At 41.3% G+C, this 12,103-nt stretch overlaps 1 protein-coding gene across 1 annotated transcript in view; it reads right to left on the minus strand.

The window, feature by feature from the left end:
* Positions 1-1,638: 1,638 nt before the first annotated feature.
* The window catches only part of Smc1b (structural maintenance of chromosomes 1B), a 59,044-nt gene continuing 48,579 nt past the window's right edge, over positions 1,639-12,103 (minus strand). Inside the window, exons 19-24 of the mRNA XM_051160137.1 lie at positions 10,229-10,385; positions 9,338-9,492; positions 7,802-7,953; positions 5,562-5,631; positions 4,316-4,426; positions 1,639-1,782 (exon numbers count right to left, since the gene is read on the minus strand). Coding sequence (XP_051016094.1) covers positions 1,639-1,782; positions 4,316-4,426; positions 5,562-5,631; positions 7,802-7,953; positions 9,338-9,492; positions 10,229-10,385 — 789 coding nt within the window. The remainder of the gene's footprint in view (positions 1,783-4,315; positions 4,427-5,561; positions 5,632-7,801; positions 7,954-9,337; positions 9,493-10,228; positions 10,386-12,103) is intronic.

Raw genomic sequence — 12,103 nt, forward strand, 5'->3', positions numbered from 1 at the left:
TGGTGGTTACTGCCCAGAGCTAAAGGGTTGGTACGTTTTAACTTGTTCAAGTACTTCTTCCTGAGAACCTCTTTACAGCTGGAAATACTAACTGTGGTTCTTCAAGAAACCTGTGAATCCTTGTTGAGTGGATTGTGCCCAGTTCCTTGGAGCTGTGAGAATGCCCTGAAATCTTCACTCGGCAGCTCCCTAAGGCTCAGAGGCTCCCTAGTTCCTACGTGCACTACGAGCCTCATCCACAGTAGCCTGAGCTTCAAATAGCCCTCTTCATAACCTACTTTTTTCATAAATTAATATCAGGCCTCTTTCAGGGTAAGTTGACTATTAATTGTAGCATTTATGTATTTCTTAACTACTTAATGTATATAAAAGCTATCTTTGCTTTTTTTGGGGGGGTGTATACTTCAATAACCTTATCTTACTACATTTTATTCTTTGTGTATTTGTGTCTGTGTACATATGTGGGCAGAAACTAAATTTTTTTTTTTTTTGTCTTCGGTTTTTTGAGACAAGGTTTCTTTGTAGCCTTGACTGTCCTGGAACTCATTTTGCAGACCAGGCTAGCCTCGAACTCACAGATCCGCCTGCCTCTGCCTCCCGCGTGCTGGGATTAAAGGCATGTGCTGCCCAGCTGTGAAACTAAATTATGACTTTGTCTAAGTAGGTGTAAAGCCTGTTCTGGGTTCAGAAGTGACCCATGGTTTTAGGAGGCAGCTCCAGGTCAGCCTTGGACCAAATCAGACTTCCATGGAGACCTGCAGAGTCCTGTTTCACTTTGAAACGGGGACAAATACTGCTAATAACTAACACATTCCTTTTAGCAGTGGCAATTACGTGGCGTCCCCATTACCTGGCAAAGCCTTGTAATTCAGTGCACCCTTAAAAGAAACTCAGAAACATTAGGATTGTACTGAAGCATATGATTCAGTTTTACCATCACAGTTTTCTGTTTTTAAAACTTGTGAGAGCTGGGCGGTGGTGGTGCTTGCCTTTAATCCCAGCACTTAGGAGGCAGAGGCAGGCAGATTGCTGCAAATTTGAGGCTAGCCTGGTCTACAAAACGAGTCCAGGACAGCCAAGGCTACACAGAGAAAACCCTGCCTCGAAAAACCCAAAAACAAACAAACAACAAAAAAAAACTGTGAGATTACTTGTATTTATGTTTTCAGTACTGACACTCCCTTTGAAATAATCTCCATAAGCCAGGTTCTCCAGTTCACTAACTGCATCAGTAGAAACTATCATGGCTGGGGAGGCACTCAGTGGTACACTTACACATGGGTCTGGGTTCTGTTTCCAGCACCACAAAAATAAAATCCTCAGACCAGCTGTTTCCCTTAAAGATAAATGCAAGGCAAGACCAGAGAAAAGATGTTGCAGAATTTAGACTTTTATAACCAATTTATTTTAAAAAGTCCTCAAAAACAAAAGGAAACCATAAACCACATTCACTGCTGCCATAGGAACCCTCTATTGGAATGGCGCTGAGTACACCTTAACTGGAGTGGGCTACACAGCTTGTTTTACTAACTGTAAATTTTCTTCCATGACACATGGGTCTGAACAGAGACTGACCTGACCTCCACATGACCAGAGTACAGCCCTTCAGCTGGCAGCCGTTCAAGGGCATGCTCATTTCTAACGAGACTGGGGAGACTGCGGGGACTGTGGTGCTCGTGGTGCTCTGGGCTTCCGGTGTCTCCTTCTGCCTTCTTGGTCTTCAGTGTCTGGATACTTTGAAAGGTCCAGAGTCAACACGTGGCTGAACATGCATTCATCGAGCTGAAATGGAGAGAGGCCAGTATTAGTAAGTTCTCCTGATTAGAGGAAAGGTATTTTTTAAAGTGAGGCCATTAGTTAATCTTGATTTGCATTTAGAAGAGATTAGTTATCCTGTTTGTTTTGAGACAGGACTCCTCTATGTAGCCCTGGCTGTCCTTGAACTTACTATGTAGACCAGGTTGTCCCAAAATTTAGAGAAATCTGCCTGCTTCTGAGTCAGTAAGTTAATTTTTATCTTAGATTAAAGGGGAACAGCCTAAACACAGAAGATCTTGAATTGTTTCTCTACTCCCTTGGCTCAGGTTTTAAATTATTTTAAAATTTTATTTTGTAAGCCAAGCATGGTGGCACGCACCTTTAATCCCAGCACTTGGGAGGCAGAGGCAGGTGGATTGCTGTGAGTTTGAGACCAGCCTGGTCTACAAAGCAAGCCCAGGACAGCCAAGGCTACACAGAGGAAGAACTCTGTCTCAAAAAAACCAAAATTATTTTTTTGAGGGGCTGGAGAGATGGCTCAGAGGTTAAGAGCACTGATTGCTCTTCCAAAGGTTCTGAGTTCAATTGCCATCAACCACAAGCTGGCTCACAACCATCTATAGTGTGATCTGACGCCCTCTTCTGGCCGGCAGGTGTACATGCAGGCAAAACACTACACATAATAATCAGTCTTTTTGTTTTTGTTTTTCGAGACAGGGTCTCTCTGTGTAGCCTTGGCTGTCCTGGACTCGCTTTGTAGACCAGGCTAGTCTCGAACTCACAGCGATCCGCCTGCCTCTGCCTCCTGAGTGCTGGGATTAAAGGTATGCACCACTGCACCCGGCTTCATAATAATAAATCTTAATTTTAAAAAGTCTATTAAAAAATTTGTGGGGCTGGAGAGATGGCTCAATGGTTAAAAGCACTGACTGTTCTTCCAGAGGTTCTGGGTTCAATTTCCAGCAACTACATGGTGGCTCACAACCATCTATAATGAGATTTGATGCCCTCTTCTGGCCTGCAGGGGTACAAGCAGGCAGAGCACTGTATACATAATAAATAAATAAATAAATCTTAAAATAAATAAATTAAGCCGGGCATGGCGTCACATGCTTTAATTCCAGCAATCAGCAGGCAGAGGCAGCCTGGTCTACAAAGCAAGTCCAGGACAACCAAGGCTATACAGAGAGACCCTGTCTCGAAAAACCAAATAAAATAAATAAATTAATTAATTTTTAAACATTGTGTATGTGTGGGTGAGTGCCTGCAGGGTACAGGTTTGAAGGTTAAAGGACAGCTTTCAGGGATCAGATCTTTTCTTTCACTATATGGGTCTGGGGGTGGAATTTAATGTCATTAGGCTTGGCAGCTGTTGCCTTTTACCAGCTGAACCATCTCAATGGCCTTAGCTCAGTTTTTGAACTATTTGTTTGAATGGCTTTAAGATGGGTGTGTTGAAAATAGAAAAATTTCTATTATTTACCCATTGGAGCTTCCGGTGAACTTGGTTTTTGATATAGTGCATTCATTTTTGCACAAAATATTCACAAATCAGAAACATGAAGCACAGTACCACAGTCTCCTCTGTGTTACTAAGTACTACTTACTATTTTACAAAACACAAGCATCACATTACCCTGCAGGGTTTGTTGTTGTTGTCTGTTTGTGCCCCCCCCCCCTCCCCGAGACAGGGTTTCTCTGTGTTACCCTGGTTGTCCTGGACTGGCTTTGTAGACCTGGCTGGCCTCGAACTCAGAGATCTACCTCCTCTGCTTCTCAGAGTGCTGGTATTACAGGGGTGCATCATCACGCCCAGTTTACCTTGTGGTTTTAAAGATTTTTTTTTTTTTTTTAGCTACACATATTTGTGGAGAAATGCCTTGAGTGGATGTAGCAGTTGTCAATAAAGTGCTGTTTAGCCAATTAGCTGGGCAGAAGGATAGGAAGTGGAAGGCAGGGCTTCGAAGAGAGGTTGGAGGAGCTGGCTGCCAGACAGTTGATAGGGGGAGAAGAGCTGCCGGAAGAGGATCAGATTGGCAAGTGATTGGGATTTATATAGGTTTTGAGGCCATAGGCTTAGAGTAGTTTAGTTTACTAGTAGATTAGTAGTAGTTTAGAGTCTAGCCAGTGTGGTGCTTGCAGCTTTAAAATACACCACCGTCTCATTGTATCAGTTATTGACTTCCTAGGCCATACAGATAATTGCAACACATATTTACTCTTGTGTGTAGGAAGGGATGAGTTGTTTTTCTCCCTCTATTATGTGGATCTGGAAAATCCAACTGAGGTCAATAGGTTTGGTAGCAAGTGCCCCAACCTGCTGAGCCCACAGTTTTAATTTCCTTCTTTCACTTAAAATGTGTTACATCTCTTTCTGGCAAGGAAAGTATCTGAGTAATTGCTCACAAATCTTACTCATTTAAAAATCATTTGGCTTATATTTACCCACTGTAGAAACCAAATAGTGTCTGCAAACTCTTGGATTGTGGAAGGAAATCCCAAGGCTGGCAGGGTCAGAGGAGTTTATGGGGCCTGCCCCTGCCCCTGCATCTCTTACCTCTGGGTAGATACCTATCAGTGCATCAGCTCTGGAGTAGAACTCCTCTTTCAGGGAAATGATTATCATCTGAAACTGTTCCTGACTCTGTTCTTTGATGTAACTTGAAACCTGGGAGGAAATAAAAAGCACACATTTCACCAGCAAGGTAAGGGCTCCTTTGGGCTTTGAGAACAATGGTTCTCTTTCTTCTTTCTTTTTAATTTTAAAAATCACATTTGAGGTGATAACTCAAAACTTACAGATTGGGAAAATGTGGCAATATATACGATTTCATAATGAAGTCTTGGTTAAGGATGAATTCTAGCTCCTTCAGGAAGCTCAATTCCAAGGAAATAAAAATAATGGGTATGGTGGTACAATTCTGTAATTCCAGAGAAGCAAAGGGTCTGAGAGCCCAGTACCCTCAAGTGAATGCCTGGAATCCTCCACATCCTTCCACCAAGGCCCTACCCTCTTAAAGCTTCATTGAAGAAGCTCAATTGAAAAAAAAAAAAAAATCCCTTTCCAGTGCCACAGCCTTATGTAGGGACATTTTGTATCTAGACCATTATATCCTCCTATCTCCCATTCCTATCACTATTCCAAGACTTCCACCCCTGCATCATGGCTACTGCCATGGCCTCTTGAGTCCCTTCTGTGAATGTGGCTTTAGCCTGTCTCTTTCATTCACTGTAGCTGGTACTTCAGCGGCATAGTAATCTTGAATACACAGTAGTTAGGACTAGTGCACTCTGACCCAGACCAATCTTAGGGACTTGGTAAGCAGTATCTTACTAGATACAAGTCTCAGTTCTCTTGTACCCAAGTTATAAGTGGTTTATTTTGTCACTTTGTTTTGTTTAGCAAAGAAGCCATCAAATGGCCCTAATTTTCCTCCAAGCTTCTGCTTGTTTTCCTGACTTACCTTAATGATGGACTGTGACTTAATAGTATAATCTTAGTAAGCCCTTTTCTCCCCTAAGTGGTTTTTGGCTATGGTTTTGTCACAGCAACAGAATAAAATTAGAACATAAACATTCTACTGGAAATTAAAGCAGAAGCCGGAGTAGTGGTGGTGGTGGTGGTACACACGTTTAATCCCAGCACTCTGGAGGTAGAGGCAGAGGCAAGCAGATCTCTGAGTTAAAGGCAAGCCTGGTCTACAGAGCAAGTTCCAGAACAGCCAGGGCTACACAGGGAAATAGTGTCTTAAAAAAACAAACGGGGAAAAAAAGAAAGAAATTGAAAGCGTAAACAAACTTACTTTAGCAATGTTAGTGTTGTCCAGGGCTGCATCTACTTCATCTAATACAAAGAATGGAGTAGGGCGAAAACTAGAAAAAAGTTACATGCACATGAGTAACAAGTTCCTGTTTGTTTTATGAAAAACTTAAAAGGCAAAGAGATAGCATTTAGGGTAATCAAGACCTTTAGAAACTCTGGGAGACTTCGTATGTCACCATGTGCTGCTCCATACACCTTAGTGACAGCTCTGAGCTTTCTTCTCACATGTCTCCCTACTGGATTCTGCATGAGTATTCAGCCATCGTCTCCCCTCCCTTCTACCTGTTCTCTGCTGTGGGCAGCAATTACCATTCTGGTTATTTAGGCTGAGCCCATGGAGTCATGACTGACTCCTTCACAATCCATGTCTGTCCGTTAGCAACCTCTAGCTTTCACATTGTCCTAAGCCACCACTATCTTCCACTCTGCTTGCTAGAACAGCATCCTAACCCTGTGCCTGTCACTGCCATGATACTCCACACATACTGAGCACACTTTTGCCTTTGCACTAGCTTTTCTTTAGTGTATCTAGAACATTCTTGCTTTAGCTAGCCACACAACTTGTACCCTTAATTCTTACCTAATCTAATTTCTAAACTTTTATTGTTGTAAAGTGCTTCAGGGCCACCTATATTTCCATTTCTTTGTGGGATTTGTCATTTTCAACTATTTTCTATAGTAGAGAAATTGTTTATAAATATACTTTACTATCTCCTCCAATGAAAATAAATCCCCCCACAATGGAGCTGTAAGTGAGCCTAAGGAGTTTTGGCCCAGCACAATGGTTCTGGCAAAGAATGGTGGTGAGAAGAAGGGCCATCAGCGAGGTGGTGACCAGAGAGTACACCATCAACACTCACAAGCTCATCCATGGACTTCAAGAAGCGTGCTCCTTGGGCACTCAAAGAAATTTGGAAATTTGCCATGAAGGAGATGGGGACTCCAGATGTGTGCATAGATACCAGGCTCAATATAGTTTCTGGGCCAGAGGATTAGGGGATGTTGCACATCATATCTGAGTTCATTTGTCCAGAAAACGTAATGAAGGTGAGGATTCACCAAACAAGCTCTACACATTGGTAACTTACATGCTTGTTACCATATTCAAGAATCTACAGGTGGTAAAAGTGGATGAAATTTTGTTTTTGGTTTTCAAGACAGGGTTTCTCTGTGTAGCCTTGGCTGTCCTGGAACTCAATTTGTAGACCACATGGCCTCAAACTCACAGCGATCCACCCGCCTCTGCCTCCCACTGCTGGGAAATAAAGGTGTGTGCCGCCCTCACAGCAAAGTGAAGGATGAATTTTGGGGAGGACTCTTTGTTTTGTTCACAGGAATCTCGAGCTTGTAACAATACCTGAAAGTGTGAATATTTAGTAGAGAGATGGGATGGTCTGCTCCCTAGTGATGATTTCATTCTGCTATGACACTGTGTCTGGAATCCCGCCCTATCCCATGTGTTTTCTCTCTGTCTCTCCTGTGGAGGACTGTCTCATTTCTTTGAGACCAGAGTGGGAAGCCTATGTCCTGTTCCTGGTGATGGGAAGAGAGCAGCATCAGCACTGCTATCACCTGCTGTGAGTGCTGAGAGCTGTTGTCTCTCTTAATTTTACCCAGCTTTTATTTCTTGATTTATCTTGATTCATCAGTGGAAATGAGGACTTTAAGTCCCTATGGTCCCCGGTCCCCCCCCGCCCCCACCCGGCAACCGCCCTTTTTTTTTCTTTCGAGACAGGGTTTCTCTGTGTTAGCCTTGGCTGTTCTGGATTCGTTTTGCAGATCAGGCTGGCCTTGAACTCACAACGATCCACCTACCTCTGCTTCCTGAATGCTGGGATAAAAGGCGTGCACCACCACGCCCGGCTTGTTCCCCTTTTTTTTAAAGGAAGAAATATTTTGCTTTCAATGCACAACAGAGCTCTTGAGTATGGCTTAGGAAAACAATACGTAAGTTGGGTCATTACTTTTTGTAATGTAATTTTTTGGCAATCTTCATGTCTTATGTAGATTATCCAACTATTATCCTTTTATAAAGCTATAAAGCTACTGGCTATTGCCAAAATTTGTCAAAGACTGTACTTGGAGATTTTCTAACTTGCTATAGGCCTAAAACAAACCCCTATATTATAACTAGAAAAACAGCTTTGCTAAATATTATTAAAGGAAATAATTATATATTTTCTGTATAAAGATGCACTTGGTAGCTTGCTGTGGCCTTACCTGTGTACAGCAAATAGCAGAGCCAAAGCAGCCACACACTTTTCTCCCCCCGACAAATTATCCATAGGCATGAATCGTTTGCCTGGAGCCACACAATTATAGCTAATTCCATCTAAATAAGGTTCTTCAGGGTTCTCTGGGCTAAGAAATGCCTGAAACACATTTATTTAGCCATATCAGAAAAGTAACCAATACATTTCAAGTTAGGTGGCAACATATTTAAGTGAAAAGTTCTTAAGTTTTTGTCAGTTTTGATGGGAAAATACGAATACTTATAAACACATTTAACCTCTGCATTAACCACAGACATCAGGGTTATCTGGGTTGAGGGAAAAGATTCTCAAGAATGTTCAACATATTCAAGGCTCAGGCTTTTTCTACCATAGTTCCAGTCAAACCTCAGCAGCAGATGCCACAGACTTATAAAAACAGTCTCCCATCAATTTATTTATTGGCCCATCTCTGATATTTACTGAACAATTACTATGTACCACATATTATAGGTGTATGTATGAATCCTGTTTTCAATGACTTAGTATGCTTATTTTACAAAAAAATAAGTTATGGGTTTTGTTTTTTAATTTTTTTGTTTGTTTGTTTTTTTGCTTTTTGAGACAAGGTTTCTCTGTTTAACAGAGCCCTAGCTGTCCTGGACATGATTTGTAGACCAGGCTGGCCTCAAACTCACAGAGATCTGCTTGCCTTTGTCTCCCCAAGTGCTGCGATTAAAGATATGTGCCACCTTGCCTGGCAAAATAAATTTTGTTTAGTAATGCTGGGCAGTGGTGGCACATGCCTTTAATCCCAGGACTCGGGAGGCAGAGGCAGGTGGATGGATCTCTGTGAGTTCGAAGGCAGCCTGGTCTACAGAGCAAGTCCAGGACAGCCAAGGCTGTCCTGTCTCGAAATCCTGTCTCGAAAAAACAAAACACAAAACAAAACAAAAAGTTCTATTTAGTTGAAATTCTAAAATTCAGATTCTGGATCATCTCAGTCATATTATGAGCCCAAGTAGAGTTGATACATAAATCCTGACTCACATCTTTTTTTCACATTTAATTCTACAAGTATTTGCTGTGGTGCAACAGGAATGGATAATAAAATGGGCCAAGAGATTCATTCAAATGGACATTATCTAGACTTGATCCTATCTTTAACCTTCCACTCTACTTTGATATGTTGATCAATACTACACTTCTACCCTGATCCCATCTTGACAATAGAGACTAGTAGTGCCATAAAGTTAATTTAGTACCAGACAAAAGAATTTCAGTATTTGAAAAAACTCAGACATCAAATGATCCAACCCTACTCAAGTTTCAAGTGGAACAATAGGCCCAGAGTGGCTCTGACTTGTCTGTGTTGCTAGAGTAGTAAGTGGAATCCAGAACACATGTCTTGAGATGCCCAGTCTTTGTGTACTGGCTTTGCACCTATGTCATTAAGGACTATGCAGTGGTCATTTATTTCTCACCAGAAAACAAACACCATTGTTTCCTCTAAGTTCCCTCTAGTATAGGAGGTTGAGAAACACACCTGGGCACTGTTGTTCCTGCAGAGCTTCTTGTAGATCTGGTCAATTGAGACTGAGATGTGCTCAAAACACTGGCTGAAAGCATCGTATCTTCGTTTTTTCACCTGTTCAAACTCTTGTCTACATATTCTGGCTTCCTTTCTGCTGGTCTCAAAAGCTAAAAAAATTAATTTGATTTCAAAATGCAGTGTTATTTATTTTCAAGACCATTGGGTGCATCTCTTAATATGTAATACATATTTTCAGAACTGATTGATTTTTGACTTTGGTTATCTTGAATACATCTACCTTCAAAAATACCTTAACTGTTATTACATTCTGAGAACACATCTTTTAAACATGATGAGTCTTTTCCTGGCAGAGCTAACATCTAAATGACAGCAAATCATGAGTGTATTGAATATATTTATTTGTCTTGTGTGAAAAAATTGTAATTATATTTTTTAAAATAATAAGCCTACTTTGTTGTTGTTGAGACAGAGTCTCATGAGGCCAGTTTGGCCTCAAATGCACTATGAGGCTGAGAATGACCTTGAACTTCTGATGCTCCCACCTCTACCTCCAGAGTTTTCGTATTATATAGGTACATGCCCCTAAACCCAGTTTGTGAAGATTTGGAAATGGAACCCAGGGCTTCATGTACTTTAGATAAGTATTTGTGCAACAGAGCTAAATTCCCAACCCCCAACAAACCTATTTTAAAAGTAAAGCAGAACATTCATGAAGGAAGACATTTGTGTTTTAGTATGAAAAAGCCCACATTAACAGAGCAACAGGCAACATAGAAAAATGCATGTTAATAAAAGAAATATACAATACAAAGAGGTTGTTGGCACATAGAGAAACAAAAACACACGAGTATCATCTTGCTACAACTATAAACTCAATTTTACCATCCGCAGACGCTTGAAACTTGTCTCTGACAGCCTTTAAGTTCTCCTGTGCTCGCAGGTTTGGAGCTGTAGTCTTCAGTAGAGTATTTTCTTGGGATGCTACTTGCTGTAGAAGGAGTGTAAGGTGGGCCTCCACCTCCTTATCTGATTGTAGAGCCTATCATTAGCAAAGAACAGTGCTGACTGCTATGTCTTTAAAATTCAAAATTAAGGCATAAGTACAGGACTTATTCTTTGTGAGCATGTGTGTAGAGATGAGAGGACAACTTCTGGGACTGAGTCTCCTCTACTGTGTAGCCCGATTGTCAGGCTTGATGGCAAGTGTCTCTATTTGGCAAATCACCTTGTTGGCCCAAGACTACTATCATCTATTTTGGGTCAGGGTGGGGGATGGGTTGGTTTCTTGAAAAGGATCTTGTTTTATAGCCATGGCTGGTCTGGTATTCACTCTGTAGCCTAGACAGGCATCAAAATTATAGCAATCCCCCTGCCTCACACTCCCAAATGCTGAGATTACTGGTGTGTGCCACCACACCTGGCAAGGATACTACTATCTGGCTCTACTTGTACTCCCTGGATCTCCTTGCTCCCCTTGGAAGCTGTTCTGTGTTTGGTGCTGTAGTCATACAGGCAGTGTCTATAGTTTCTCTACCCAGCTGTGCCTTTCATGGCTCTAATACTTTATCATGCTGCTCAGGGATCATTCTTGACTTCCTCAGATATGGTCATGCCAAAAATGTAAAAATTCATTTATTATATGTTTCTTTGTCCATTAAAGATAATATTGGTCGGGAGCTGGAGAGATGGCTCAGAGGTTAAGAGCACTGACTGCTCTTCCAGAGGTCCTGAGTTCAATTCCTAGCAACCACATGGTGGCTCATAACCATCTATAATGTGATCTAATGTGCACTGATACATAATAAATAAATAAATCTTTTTTAAAAGATAATATTGGTCAACTGCTATGGGCCAGACTTTGGAACTTGAATCATGAAAACTAGTCCAGCCCCTCTGTGAGAGGCTGGAAAGATGACTCACTGGTTAAGAGCACTCTTAAGGGGAACTGGGTTTGATTTCTAGCATCCACATGGCATCCATCTGTAACTCTAGTTCCAGAGGATCTGACATCGTCTTCTGGCCCCTGAGAGTAATAAGTATGCATGTCGTACAGAAGCATCCTTGTAGGCAAAACATCCATACACATAAAAAAATAAAAGTTAAAGCATTCAGAGAACTCAGAAGTACAAACTGACATTTACGCCTGGATGAAAAGTCTCCTCACAGGATGAGCATAGTCACTACAGGGCCAAAAGAAGGAACCCAAATGACTTGGAAGGTGTAAGACTTAACTTTAAAGCTAATGAATAAGGAGGGGAAGGGGGAAAGTGTAGCTATGTTCTTCTAGGAAAACTTTCTTGACTCCTAAAGGGGTCTAATTAATACATAATAAGTGTGATATTAAACTCACTGAGAAGATTATATGGAAAATGAATAAGCTGAAAGACTACACTTACCAAATTCCCTTGCATAAAACAAGCAAAGCAAAACAAGTTTAAAGTAAACTTAAAAGTTTGTTTAATGTAAAACGATATTCAAAACTAGGTACATAAAAATTGGCCGTGAGGGCTGGAGATATGGTTTAGAGGTTAAGAGCATTGCCTGCTCTTCCAAAGGTCCTGAGTCCAATTCCCAGCAACTATATGGTGGCACACAACCATCTGTAATGAGATCTGGTGCCCTCTTCTGGTGGGCAGGCACACATGCAGGCAGAACATCGTATACATAAAAATAATAAATCTTTTAAAAAAATGGCCATGAACGTTTGAATATTTGGGTTAAATTTACAATACACTTGCGTGGCAGGAAGTCCACATG

The sequence above is a fragment of the Acomys russatus genome, chromosome 17 (genome assembly GCF_903995435.1).
Source record: "Acomys russatus chromosome 17, mAcoRus1.1, whole genome shotgun sequence".
In the NCBI taxonomy this organism is placed as follows: domain Eukaryota; kingdom Metazoa; phylum Chordata; class Mammalia; order Rodentia; family Muridae; genus Acomys; species Acomys russatus.